The sequence below is a fragment of the Netta rufina genome, assembly GCF_964035555.1.
Source record: "Netta rufina genome assembly, chromosome: 3".
NCBI lineage: Eukaryota > Metazoa > Chordata > Aves > Anseriformes > Anatidae > Netta > Netta rufina.
Window position 1 is genome coordinate 44,444,072 of NC_140125.1, and position 15,000 is coordinate 44,459,071.

The window sequence follows — 15,000 nt, forward strand, 5'->3', positions numbered from 1 at the left end:
AACCCCAAATAAAGAAACTTTGATTTTCTAGGTGTTGTACTGCAAATCCTGTTTATTTTCACTTCTGCCTGATAAGCTACATCCACACAACAAATATTAGATGGCCTCAAAACCAAAAAGAACACTTTTGCTGAATTCATGGTGAAGCTGAGCTGGTAGAATATCAGCTAGGAGAACTGGAGCACAGTTTCAGCACATTTCCCAGCAGCAGTCACTGTATTTCTCCCTGGCAAGCAGCTCCCCCAGCACCCCCACCACACAAGGCAGCCCCCACCCTGGAGCACTGCTGCTGCCACCCACTGTTAGAAAGGCAGCAGCTGCCAAGGCTACCTTCCACAGAGAATCTCAGCTCCTGCATGTCTGAGCTGCGAGGCTGCATTCAGTTACTTGGTTCTTAGCCTTGCTGGGTTTGCCTTTTTGCTCTAAGGATTCCAATACTGATTAATTTCTAGAGAAGATATATCTGCCTAGAGCTCCTGGAGAACATGGTTTCAGAAGATACATTTTTAAAAAAAGCAAAGGGAAGATGTTTCTGTGCAACCTGAATCCTGTATATGCTCTTATAACTTCTACAACCTACTTAGCAACAGATTATCCCCTTTCTTTGTACTCAATTAGATACATCTCCAATAGGAACTATGCCTCTTGAGCCTTAAAAAAAGAACACTGAGAAGTTATTTGTGTATATGGCTCATTTGCATTCACATTCAGTACACTGAAGGAATTAAGTCTTAAGGGAAAAACTCATCACAATATCAGAGGAAAAACATACCTGGTAGTTTGAGTTGTATTCCTCATTCAGTATATATATACACTCATAGAAGCATGTAGAAACTCAGTGCAGCCATTCTTAAATAACTTATTTGAAAAGTTTTCCCAGTTGCAACATCATACTTGTTCTTAGTGACGCAGCTTCTTGCCTTTTCCCCGTACTACCATTTTTTACCCTTTTTCCAGCTATAAAGGAAGATTCACAAGGACTTCAGCCTGCATTTGAGACAGAGCCAAAACTGTAACAAGCTGTTTTTTCCTTGAGTTTATGCTACATTAAATGAGTCATCTAACAAAAGGAAATTTTAAAAATCATGGGAGAGTTTTAGGAACAACGTAGGAAAAACTCAGCTCTCAGGATGACTTGGTTCTGTAAAGAGTGGTTTTAGTTACCTTTGTCACTTACACTCCATAAGGGGAGAGGATATGTGAGAAGCAGAGGCTGTATATAGTCTGCATGCAGTCTACAAGAGCCCAGTAGCAAAACTGAGACCCAAAGAACACCACAGCATAAGCACTCCAGGATACTGTGTCACTCATTTTATTCACATATACAAGTTGACACTACACTATTAAATATAGACAATACAGAAGCATTAAAAACATATACTATTAAAAACTTTAAAAAACACATATTGCTTCAAGCTTAGATGGTATCTCCCTAGAATTTTTAAAGTGATTTAAAGTGAATCCAGTGCTAACAATAGCTGAGGCAGCTTCCCATTCACTTCTACCCCTAATTTTATAGGCGCTATTGTCAAGGTATCGAGTCAGGCTCTACATATGGCTTTGCTGCTGAGTGCACTAACTGAGCTAGAAAATAAACTGGCACATGCAGGTTATTGGACATCAGTCCTCAGATTGCTAGATTTTGGTCCTTATCAGTAAAAAAAAAAATCAGAGGCCTTTATAGTTCAGTTATACTGCATTTATACCATAAAAATTAGAAGGGCAGTATGCACTTCCATAGATGTTAACATTTGATTAATATGCATTGAGTACCTTGATAGAATTCGTTACCACACATTCAGGTCTGTCCCTCGCAGTTAAGTTTGGCTCTAAATTTAGGAATCACCTTGACTATCTCAGCTTCCAGTAAAGACCACCATAGTTCATAGCTGCAGAGATGTGACAGCAGTGACTGAACAGGCATGCTACTGTACTTCACAGGGACATTCATATGCAGTTTTCATTGCAACGTTTCACATTGTAAACACGAGTCTATACAACACTATAGTTAAATTGCAGCATTACACTGTGAAAGTCATTTCACTTGGCTGAGTGCTTTCAAAAACTGAAAGGAATAAACAGTTACTTCAATGAAGACTGGACAACTGAGTATTGACTGTGTTCTTACAAGGTTTTACTGGTAAAACAGGAGTGAGAAGCATTCATAACTTGGCTCAATTCTAAAGTCTATGGCAAGACAAGTCTGAACTTTCTTCATTGATAGGGTAAACATTATCTAGAATGGAAAGCAAAGTCAAACTTGATGCAAAGCGACCTGCTCCTTTATCTATGGAACGTAATTAAAGCTTTGACACTTGAAAGTTCTGTTTTCCAAGTCATTTGTCTGTTCATCAAAATTCATGTTAGAACACTAGAAGAGTTTTCCAGACCTCAGCCTGGCACACTAAACATTTTGCATATACAACTTGCAGTTATCAGGACTATACTAGTTCACAGAGCCTGAGCAAATCTACTAACCACTTTTTTTAAAAAGTCAAATAATGCCCAAATATAAGAAAGCTACCTGATCAGCAGAATAATTTGCCCCTCACTTCAGGCATTACATTACTCAGACTAAAATTGTACCAACATAGCACCCAAGATTTTTAGCTACAGACCATTTAAAAAACACAAGTGACTCACGTGATCCAGTTCTGTCACTATCTTCTAACTTACTTTTGGTGGGGAACTGCTCTTGTCCAGACTAGGATAAGAACTAGAATATTTCCTTAGTACACAGCAGCCCAGATGCTGCTGAAAGTTTCTCATGTTCTACAGAACACCTGAACGACCCTGTTTTGAGACTTTCCAGGTTTGGTACCCAGTATCCAAGGCAGAAGACTTTTAAAGCCCCTAGTCCAACATCTAACAGGAGATCCATCTTATCCAAGAATGGGTACTTAAGGCAGGCACAGTCATCTTGGCTCCTCCATCCTCAGCGGGAAGAGAACTCTGGAAGCTGTCTTGGAAAGTGTGGCAAGTCCGTGATCAAGAAAACTGCTTAATGTGGGCACACACTGAGGGCACACAGTCCATCTGCTAGGGTCACATGAAGTCTACAAAGCCAGAGGTGTACACAGCATCCTGGGCGACAGGAACAGGCTGTATTGAGTAAGGCTGGTAAATAGTACTGAGTTAGTGCCGTGATGCTGCTGTTCAAAACTAGGGTGGATTTCTGAATTCAAAGTGTCAAAGCAACTTGAATATCTTTACAAAAGCTATTTAAATAAGAAAAACAGCATGCAAAAAAAGTAAAAATCCCATGTGGAATAAAAAGCATTTTGTCAAATAGTTTGTCTCAGTTTTGAACAGAGTTTTGAAGTTTTAGAAAGTTCTAAACTGTGGCCTACTAAGAAGTTGGAATATAGTCGTTTTGCCATGTATAAACATACCTAGTCATGCTCTGCTTCCCCAGCTTTAGAAGCTGTAAGATCTCTGGTCAGTAGCCTGAACAAAAGTTATTAGGACTTGTAAAGCTTTATACTTGAAAATCAGGTTATAACTTCATGGGGTCAAAGACACCTTAGTAAGACTGAAATTAATGAAGCCTTTACTGATGTAACAATTAATACTAGAAGGCAGCAGTGTTTGGTCCCTCCACATGATTACTTGCTTTCAAAAACATCCACAACCAAACTCAACTACGCATCTGTCCCTTGTTGCAGCAGCAATTCTAGTCCTGCTTACTCACTGAGATGGTGCAGTGAAGCGAAGACAGGTACAGGCTTCTGCTGCAGAAGTGCAAGTGTGCTTACTGTGAGAAGTTGTCTAGTCTGTAAAAAGCGAGCTGCAAAGGTGTTAAAGGTAAGCAACGTACATAACTAACACACAGCACATCTGAACAAAATCTTGAAGCTCACAACTACAGGAATAGTCTGCCTAAAGCTTAGTTATCAAACTGAACAAGTCATACACAGCAGCCTGAGGAGAAAAAACACTAAGAATTTGACAAACAATGACTCCTAATACATAACAGACCTACAAACTGAAAGCGTTCAAGCTCCTTTATATATATGTACTCTTTACTAAAAGGCTTCTTTACTAAAAAGTACCTGTCCTTCCTTCTCTAGCCCTCACCCCACTAGCAAGGAGTTCTGCACCAATTTGGGGGCAGAAAGCTTCTCAACTTCACCTACAAGCATCATCAAAAATAATTTAAGTTTTAAACCCCTAAAAGCACACTCATACAATACCACCACATGGAATGCATGTTGCAGTCTAACCCCACTGAGCGCAGATATTCCTAAGTGTTAAAAATAGACTTCACTAGACAGAAGCCAGCCCACCGATAAACCGGCATTTACATGATTAAATGTAGAATAAGTTGACCACAAGCTTAATACAGTGGTGCCAAGTTGATCCTGGTACAACAAGCAACTGCCTATCGAGCAGCAGCTGTGAGATGATTGTCTACATCAGTTATTTGGTACAATAGGCACAGCAACAGCAAAATGATCCTGTAGCTGTTACCTGCTCTGATAATTAGTAGTTTATTACAATGACCTTTGTAACATCAGTGAAAATTAGAAAGTATCACCAGATTCACCGATTCAGCAAGTTTTTTGAAAGCCTCTATATACAGACAACACTTGGCATTTGCCTAAAAAGCATCTATGTTTATTAGTGCTGCTTACCAGACCTACTGGCTTCCCTGTTGCCTGTCTTAATACACTTATTTTGGTAGAAATATTGACTCAATAGTACTATAAATACAAAGGCACCTCCATCACACCTTTAAAGTCTCTCCCCCCTAATATAACACCACCTCCCCATGATTTGGAGGGCTTAACTTTGAAGTAAGGGACAGCAGATTACTCATAACCAAGATCAAAAAATGTTTGCCTTGATTGCCAGTATGCCAGGCTTCCCCCTCCACTCCCCCCACCCCCAAAACAAGTCAACTGAAACGCATTACAAAGATTCCCAAAAGGGGAATTGTTTAAAAATTTGGGTAGCTATATCTAAAAGCCGCTTCAAATGTTATGGCTCCAACTATACACCCCACTGTGAGGTAGGTAGCCAAGATAAAAATACTGTAACAAATATTTTAACAGCTGGAAACTCCCTATAAAAACCTTGCATAAGTAGTTTGGTTCCTTGCACCAGTGTCCTGATAGGCAAAGCTTTATGATGATACCTAATGGAATCCAATTTCACCGAGCTCTTGCTGAGTAGCATCTCATATACTCTGTCATCCACGGGTTGTCTGGCGGGGGAGGTTTTATCCGGCAAGGTTTCTCTGTTTCTGCGGATCGTACTCGCCTCTGAGAAAGCTTCCTTTTCTCCACTTGTCTCCTGTTCTTTGCTCGTAGAGCAGATTCATGAATCTGGAAGACCAGAGTTAGTGTTACAAGCAGGAAAACAGGCTAGGAAGCCCCCAGGAAAGCCAAGGGGCACTTGCTATTTATCCCAACCCCCATTCTGAAGAAACAGGGTTTGCTAGGAAGATCACATTTTCTCATGTAATTTGCACCACTAATAAAAAAAGAAGCACAGAACTTTTCCAAAAAGAGATGCTTCAAATTCTACTCTGCAATATTTCCCCCACCTCATGGTGGGAAAGACTGCAAAAATCTTTAATGTTTCTCTGAATCTTAACTCTGACATTTTAAAAAGCCTTGTTTCTCCTATTTCTACCATAGAAAATTCTTAATTATCCCTCAGTATGTATCCCTTAAGATCTAGGCATAGTAGTAGCATCAATGGTTAGAGACTGCTCACTAGATACCAAAGAACTTCTTGACGTTTAAATATAAAAACCTGTGTCCTGATGCATATTCAAGTTATCATTTTCACCAAATTTGGTCTTAATAGCCAGCTTGTGTTTGCTTGCCTCTGTTTCCAGACTTAAAGATCTCATCTCAAGAGGAGAGTAACAACTTTGAAACATCCAAGAAAAGTGACCTAGGCAGGCAGTAAGCAGTCCCTCCTTACAGAGCCACCCCTACTGACAGGGCACTACCATGGCTTTCAATTATTTAACTGTTTGAGAGGAATCCTGCCACTCACTACAAATCAGAGACCCTTAAGGGTTCTTCAACTTTGTTTCTAGCATGAGCAATGTTAGAAGTCTTCCACAGTATCTCTCTCCACTCAAGTTTGACATTAACATTTATTGGGCTTCAACAAGGCACCAGTCAGCATCTTCCACTGCTGATCCAAGCTTATCAATCCAGTAAGAGTGTCCCTTATCAGGACAGGCAGCTTCTTCCAAAAGCTGCAGGTCCCATTCCTCATTTCCTTAAGAGTTCACAGCTAGAGTCTCCCAGGAAGGAGAAAATGCTTCAAAACCTTCCCAAAACAGCCTGCTGGAAGTCAGCTCACACATCAAGAGTACATCCACCACATTAATCCTCAGGTATCTTGGCTCAGGGATTCAGACTCAGAGATTCAGATCCCAGCTTTGGGATGCCTGGTGCTAACCGCCTGCTGCTTTTCATGAAGTTCAGAATGCAGCAATACACTTACAAGAGCCAGTTTTGCTGGTAGCACTATTACAGCCAGAAACGAGATAGCCAGGCATTCATCAGAACTTCCAAGTATTGCTCAAAACAGGTTAACAGTTAACAGCTACTGCAGTCAGACATGTCAAACATCTTGAAGTTTACTGCTATAACTTTTCCTTTATTATTAATGACAATACTGTACTGACAGTACATAACTACAGTTAGGTAGATCTCTCTGAACTTTCCTCTGCTTCTCCCCTCCACACCAAACCCAAGTTCTTGACTACCACATAGAAGTGTTAACTCTAGTGAGTTAACTCTCTTTTTTAAAAAGTGGTTTTTGGTATCACCAAAGCTAGACTCTGCAAACTCAACTGGATAATGTAGAAAACTGGCTGTCTTTATAAAACAGGGTTTAGCAACACACAAAGACTCTGCAGCAAGCAGAGCTAGGCATCCAAACATGTTTTTGTTTTTTGACACTTGCCTTTTTTTTTTTGAAAGCCTTTTCTCAGAAATACCGTACTGCGCAGAAGGACTAACCTGACCAAACTCTGCTCATACACAACTCCAAGCACAGCCAAACCTGGAGGGATGACACCAGCTCTCAAAGGAAACAAAGCAAGCCCCTAACTCCACTCCTGCATGACATAGCATAGCCACAGCAGGACAGTACTTACAGGACAGTACCACCCACAACAGAACAGGTTGTTGAAGCCCTGTTTCCCAAGCAATGACAAATAAAAGCATCCTTGGAAGTTTTACCTAGATATTAGCCATGTGTCTTTTCTAGGCTCTAAGTCATCAGTTCTCACTTAAATAGAAGCTTTTTACTTACTTCATTCACTGAAGCAGAAGCACAGACGTTGTGAGTTTTCTGGCTTCCAGTATCTGTCTGTTTTTCTCCCCACCCATACAGAGCAAATGGATGCTTATTCTCCTTTGGTGCATCTGTCTTTTGAGGACTTTTGGCTGATCTTCGATCGTTACGACTGGACAAGGCACTTCGGCTTGGACGTCGTCCTGTACGGCTGGTTTTATCTGCTTCCTTTGTGGAAGTCTGTTCTACAGTTTTTTCTTGCTCTTCCTTCTGATGCTTTTCTTGATCTTCTCTTTCTTTTTCTGAAAAAAAGAAAGGTCTGCTTTGAGCTCCCAATAACAACCATGCCTATCTGCACAGCCTCTTGATATGTCACTGAAGCTGCACTTTTTTTTCAGCAAGTGAAGACGTCACTAATTCCACCGCAGCAAAGGCATACCTCACTCAAACGCCTTCACTCCTTAGTGACTGATATTTCCAAGCCCATCCCTCTGCACATCAGCTTCCACACATTTAAATGTGCCTTTCGCTAGTGAGGCTACAGAAGCCTAATAGCTCCAGGCAGCACTGTAAATGCACTAAGAATGTTTCCAGTGATCTTCCATCTTCGCCGTTTCGTCCTTTCATCTTTCAGACAGCGAACAGATGGACTGCTGAACGGCATGTAGATGCTGCCAGCCAGAGAACAAGCCTGATAAAGCTATGTAAAATAAATCCCTCATATTACAGACATCCACTGAAAGAAGAGTGCATTTTCAAGCTCCCTGATTATTCATGCATACATCTTGGTTATGGTTTGCTGTTTACATCGGAGAGGGAAATATGAACCAAAGATTTATAAAGCAATCAACATCACCCTTGCTATCTATTCAGTGAAGAATGCCTTGTGTTTAAAGTATCACACAGCAGGCAGTGCTGCCCTAGACTAGTTTCCCCACCTTCCCTAACAGCATGTCAGTCACCACCCCCAGCTCCTGACACCAGACAACAGGGCTGATATAACCAGTGCCATTTTATACAGCAGTTACACCTACAAGCAGGGTGATCAGCACTGAGAAAAGCACACTTGCCCACCAGCACGATGAAAGCCCCCATGGCTGGGCTGCCAGGATGCAGTGACCCCACCACCGAAGGAAGTACAACAGCACATGAGATGTTACCCATAAAAATCAGCATCTGCAGCTTCCAAGTGGGCCTTGTACCAGAACTGCTGCTGGATGGCAAACGATACCACCATGGTCATCGTCCTCCAAGATGAAAGGGATTTGAGTGATTTTGTGTATTCCAAGTCTAGGTCATGACTATTGTGTTCCATGTGGTTTACTCAGTACTTGACCCACACTGCAAAGGGCCCAGGTGATTAAAAATTAGGTGATAATAAAGCTATGCTAATTGCTAAAAACTCTGTATGAGGATAAAGCTCTAATTATACCAACAGCTTTCTGGCCAGTTCCCTATCCAAGATCCCTAAAGGCCCTGCCTGTTCCCATAGCACCAGGTGACAAAGGGGTGCAGCATTTGTCCACCAGACATTAATGTTTACAGAACCTAATATGCATCATTTAAATCTGCACATTTAGACTGATACTGAAGGCCAGATCAGCATTATACAAGACGATATATAATATACAATAAGACATTATACAAGCAGACATCACGACCCAGTCTTTCCGTAACTTTTAGGCCAACCATACCTTTTGTTTAAAAGGCAACCAAAGCCACCTATTAACCTAACAGCACAGCAGTCCGCTGCTAAGAGCTCTCCCTGCGAGGGGCTACCTTTGAGCTTGAGCTGCAGCCTTGCCCTGAACACACAGTGGTGCCCTCAAGCTGCTCGCAGAGCAAGCTGAACATGCAGGACTACTCCTGCCGCACCAGCTGCAAGCTGCCCACACTGCAAGTCGTGTGCTTCCAGCAACCACCAGCACATGCTGGTGTGTATGGAAAGAATTCCTCCACTGATATAGAATGAATTTGTCTTGCTTACATATTGAGAGGTTGACCACAAACAACTAGAGCAAACTTCACAGCAGTACCTTCATTAAGAGCAGAAGGACTTGCCCATCCCATGACACAACAGCAACTGCTCATGCTAATCGCTGTGATTTAGCTAATCAAGCTCATGCATGCCCGATCTGACATCACTTTAATTTCATTCCAGCATCCACCCAGCTTCACCAGAATGGAAGTTACCTGCCTGCGCTTCACTCGTACCCTCGCTCTGCCCCAGCAGGGTACAGGATAATCCGCTGCACGCCCCAGCACTGCCCCGAGGTGGGCTGCCTCAGCTGCTCAGCTTGTTCATTTCCTACTCACTGCCAAACCAGCACAGCACCTGGTGCTGGGCACTCCAGGCTGTGCAGGTGCAGCGTTCAGAAGCAGATGCCACTGCAGCATGGCCAAGTAGCTGCTAGAAGTAGCCAGCAACACAGCAGCATCCAGAGTCCAACTGAGTGCCCCTAGAGAACAGCCAAGGAAAGCAGCCGGTGCCAGTGGAGTGACAGAAGAGCCATGAGTGGCCACATACTGAAATATCAGACACAAGGTTTCGGTCACAGCCAAAGCTGGATAAATGTGAAAAGCAGTGTCCCCAGTGTGGTAAAACACCTACTTTGCGTGGCATCCTGGGCTCTAGGGCTCAGCTTCACTGCTGACAAGGCAGCACATGCACCCCAGCTGCAACAGGCAGCACAGAGGCATCCCCTTGTAGTCTGTTACCTACAAGTTCCTCTACACTGCCCGCTCTTAAAGAGGAACCAGCTTGGTCCTCTTCCACATGCAAGCAGCCATATCAGGAGGAGGCACTGTTTTGAGCATGTCAGCGACGTTTCAGAGAATAACACAGTGAAGGGAGGACATGTTGCTGTCAGATATGCAATGAGTCACTCGGTGAAAGAAGCCATTCCATCCTGCCCAGGAAAACTGCACCTTCCTTCTCCACAGGAGAGCACAACAACACGGGAGTTCACAAGCCACGGAAGATGGCATTTAGAGTCTCCAAAATACAGGAAAGCGGGGTCTCCGCAATCACATCGGTAGCCTTACTTCAAAGCAACAGACAAGCCTGGATGCTGCTCCCTCGGATACAGTCCCAGCTGGTGCAGAAATGACGAAGCCAGCCTGTCCCAAAATAGCTATAAAAGCATATGAGTAAATGGCACGCAGAATCCTGCTCAGCCTTGCAGTAAACGCTGTATGCTGGAGCATACTATGGCACCTTGTGTGCACTTGCTATTAGAGCAGATACTGTAATGAGTGCACTCCTACAGCTCATTTATATGAACTCAGTGAAGGTACAAGGCTGATGTCTTCACCAGACATTTATTTAAATCTTATTTGAAACTTCAGCAGATATCCCAGCAATTTCGTGAGGCACCCCTGTTGCAGGAAGGCAGCAGCTGACAGCAGAGAAGCAGACCCAGGCACCAGCAGCCATCTCCTGCCCCTGCAGCACGGCAGCTCCGGCAGGCACTGCTGAACGCGTGCTGCAAATAGAACAGGAAACCCAGAACCGACTGGCTGCAGCATTACGGGGATTAGCCACGATAGGGAAAAAGCTGGGAACATTTCAGAACTGCATCGCGGATGCTAAGCAGAGCACACTGGACAGGAGGGGATTAAGTGCTTAGCAGCAAAACAAGGCTGCCAGGCCCACCCAACAGGGCAGTTGAAGGCTCCAGCCCAGAAGAGGTCACTTAAGTCCTCCTGCAGCATCCAACTTGCATAACAGCTCCCCTCCACTGCCCAACAAGAGTTGGTGGAGCTTTTCTCCCTCCCACAGCACTGTGTGCTCTACCAGGCTGAGAAGAATCCCATTCCAAACGTACTTCCAGCAAGCCAGCAGAGCCAACAGCCTTCCTATTAGACCTACAAGTCCCCAGGAATCAACTCTATCATCTGTGTGGGATGTCCACCCCACACAGGGCTACCTCAGGTTCAGAAGCATTTTGTACCAAAGCAGGAAACTCTGGGTTCTGCCCCCAAGTCACCTTCAGAGCTCCCCTGTCCAGATGCAGCATTGAAGCCAGGGTTTGAGAGGTGCCTGCTCTGGGAAGCCTCCTGCACACCAGTCCCCTAAGTGCCAACACCCCCAAGCAAGGCAGGTCTCCAAGGCCTCTTGAGGGGGCACATATGCAGTTGTGGCTATGAATAACTCCCACAGCTGGGCAGAAATTTGGCTTGACTCGATGGCAAAGCTTGTTTCCACCCAAAAGACACTCAAGTGACTGGATCACAGTACTGTAACCCCTAAGCTGACACCATTACCTTCTTCCCCCACCACCAGTTGCTCCTCCCCATGCACATAAGCCAGCAACTACACCTGCAGCATCATGACAGACAAGATCCAGGAAGGAGTTTGAAATTGGATCTTCTACTGAGCTACACAAATCCAGATCCATCAGACTCTTGTGTGGCAACTGCTTTGACACCAGCTTGTCACCGCTGTCATTCCAGACCTCTGTACAGAAGTGCTGAAGGCAAAAATCACAATATGGATGGAAAGATGGCTTAATCCTGGATGTGTGCGCAGCAGTATCATCTCACAAACATGTTTGCCTGCTGTGCCGCTGCCAAGAGCTCCTGTCTTTCACTCACCAGCCCACAGGGTTCTGTTGACAGGTCCGAGGATGCGTCAACTGAACCAGCTGATTTAGGTCGAGATTTCTTTGGATTATGTTTAACTCACACCCATGCCTGGACATGTTCTGCAGAGCAGTCCCACCAACAGTGTCGCAAGCGAAGAGCCAGAAGGAATTATGCCAAATTTGCCACTCAGCGCACCTTAGCATCACTCAGCTGCCACTTCAGCATGAGATATATTGACAAAATGCACTTGCCCTAGTTGTCACCTCAGAGTTTGATGCTGGCAGTACTTTAGACCAGCACCACTAAACCTTGAAGTCAGGCAGTGCTGATTTGTGCAGCTTTCAGTGCTCCCTCATGGGTAGGAGCTGTGTGAGGAGCAGGTAATTCTGTTTCTTCTACAAAAAAAAACACTGCGTGTGGTAGTATTTGGACATTCAGCAACATTACTGTTGGCCAAACATACTTTGCCACAGCCACTTTAGATACCACATAGCCAGAAATCCGGCTCCCCCCAGCACAGAGGGAAGCAGCAGTAGCCAGGTAACAACCAGGATGCTGCAGCGTGTGGGTGGATGCCAGATACAGAAGACAAAAGATGTCACTGGCATGAGCACACTCAGCTGCCCCCACAGCACTTCAGCATAATTAAGCTCCTCCAGAAAAAAGAAAAAAAAAAAAAAGGCAGTTGAATAACGCAAGATTCACAGGGTGGCAGTTTGTGTGTTATCTCCTCTGCACTTTTTAATTAGCCAGTCGCTAAAAAGAAAAACACATCTTTAATTGCCTAATATTGAATGAGTCACTTGCTTTCTGATTGTACACTAAGCTATACACTGATATAAATTTCCACTTAATCCAGCTGCCTAAGCGGGGTTGTTCTCAGGCCTTTTACTAAGGCTCTTAAATGCCTGCAAGAAAATATATTTATACTAAGTTGCTTTACAGAGAAGCAAAGATCAGGTACAGATTTTTCTCCCATTGTAAATGGGAAGAACCTAAGCAAAGATGAGGTGTTCTCTTTGAGTAGCCACAGCACAGTTCCACCAGCTACAGGCACAGCTGCCCAAGAGCTCAGAGCTGGGCAGGCTGGCATTGCTCTGCAGCCCCTTTGCCACTAAGGTGAGGGGACAACCATGCACACACACAGGACAGACACACCCTCACTGGCCACAGAAAACACCTGTATGAGCAGCTCATCTGCAGCTAGCAAGTTTTTACCTGCTGCCAGAGCAGATCCAACTGGAATCAAGCCACGGTCTCTTCCAGACACAGCCAGGGAGGGCAGCAGGAAGGCCAAGGACTGCCCAGCATCCCCACATGCAGCCTCAAGCCTCACCAGCTGCCAGTCAGTCCAGGTCACAGCAAGCTACCTGCTGTGCCCCACTGCTTTGATACACAGAAGAATGAGATCCTGGCCCCCACCACATCCACCCAGGATCAGCATGTGTTCAGACTGCATCAGAAGTGGCAGGAACCCCAAGGTCTGAGCCCCAACTGCTTTTGCACTCCCCTCACTAGAAACCAAGCCTTTAGCCCACCCTAACAGAGCACATCTTTTCCCACACTGCCATTCCCTGCTCCTTCAGCAGAGAGATTTCTCAGTGCTGCTATATACTTGCTTCTTCCACACATACTCTGCAATACCCCTTTCCTCAAGGCACTACAAAATACTACTCGAGGAAAGCAAGATCAGACCCACTAACAGTGTTACATTCTGGCTACCTGGGGTGCTGTCATCAGTGTATGGCTGTGGGGAGATGGAGAGCTGTAGTGGGGCAGCCAGCAGCAGAGCACACCTCCAGCTCCTTCAACCCAAGCAGGCTGTGTTCTTAAGAGTGTCTGTGACCATTCCTGATGCCTTGCCATCTTCCCCCACCATAGATGTTACAAAGTGCTATACCACCAGCAGGCACTGTAACACCGGTCCTCCTGAGGAGGAAATAGCTAACAGAGCTAAAGCTAACGTGGTATTCTTAAGGGCAGTGACTGCAGCTGAGCTGTGAATATCAGGGTACAGCCCATTCTGGTAAGCTCAGGCCCCAGGGGACATCAAGCCAGACGATGTGATCTCCCGAGGCCAAAGCAGCACATCTAACCCCAGGACTAATCCCCAGCAGCACGCGGCTTAACTCCCCGCTCCCTGGGCACGCAGCTGGCCCTAAACACGCCGCAAAACACCTGTCAGCGGCTGCCGGATCAAGCCTCATTTCAGCACAGGTGAGGCAAGGCATTTTAGGGGATGAGAAGTTAACGGTGTTGAGAGCTCGGTGGCGGCGCTACCTGCCCGCCCGTGCCACAGCGCTGCTTTTGGGGGGCCAGAAGGTGCCATAAGCTAGCACAGAGCACTACGCGGCCGGTTCTGCTCCGGCTGCAGACCCGGGCTGCTGCCGCTGCGCCTTACATAAGCGGCGGCTCCATGGCAACGCTTTACATAAGCGGCCGGGCGCCGCTTCCCACAGCCCCCCGCTGCCGGCACCCACGCCACAGCCGCCCGCGGCCGTTGGGGCGGCCGTTAACGGCCGGTGTCGCGCGCCCCCCACCCCTCACCCCCCCCCAACCACGCCGCCCCCGCTCCTACCGGGTCTGGCTCCGGGTCCGGGTCCGGGTCCGTCCCGCCCCGCCTCGCCGCCCGCCTCCTCCTCGTCGTGCGCAGCCGGGGGCGGCGAGGGGGACCCGGCGGTGCTGCTGCCGCCGCCGCCGTTGCTGTTGCCGCCGCTGCTGCTGCTGCCGCCGCCCTGCTGCCAGCCGTCCCACAGCCAGGGCCGGTGCGCCTGCTCCAGCAGGCGGCGGCTGAGGCGGTAGCGCAGCAGCTCCAGGTAGCAGGCGCCGCACGCGTCCCACTGCGGCTCCCTGAAGCGCTTCATGTACTCCGTCTGCACGCGCCGCGCCGGCACCACCATGGCGGGGCCCACGCCGGGAGCCCCGCGGCCGCCACCCGCTGCTGCCACCGGCCACCGCCACCGGCCGGGCCCCGCCCCGCCCGCTGCAGCGTTTAAACCCAAACGGCGCCGCACGGGCCCGCCCCCCGCCCGCGGGCAGCCAATCGCGGCGCGGGGATCCCCCCGCTGTGTGACGTCACGGGGGTGGCAACGGCCTCCCCCCTGCCCCAGCTCCGTGCCGTCCCCTCGGGTCCTGTCGCTGTCCCCA

At 46.6% G+C, this 15,000-nt stretch overlaps 1 protein-coding gene across 1 annotated transcript; it reads right to left on the reverse strand.

Annotated features, from left to right (window-relative positions):
* Nucleotides 1-4,955: 4,955 nt before the first annotated feature.
* On the reverse strand, nucleotides 4,956-14,753 carry CCSAP (centriole, cilia and spindle associated protein; the record flags this gene model as incomplete). Its single annotated transcript, XM_084283365.1, has 3 exons — nucleotides 4,956-5,327; nucleotides 7,285-7,568; nucleotides 14,432-14,753. The coding sequence occupies 3 exons, from the start codon at nucleotides 14,751-14,753 to the stop codon at nucleotides 5,154-5,156; spliced, it is 780 nt and encodes a 259-aa protein (XP_084139491.1). The 3' UTR covers nucleotides 4,956-5,153.
* Between the last annotated feature and the right edge of the window lie 247 nt (nucleotides 14,754-15,000).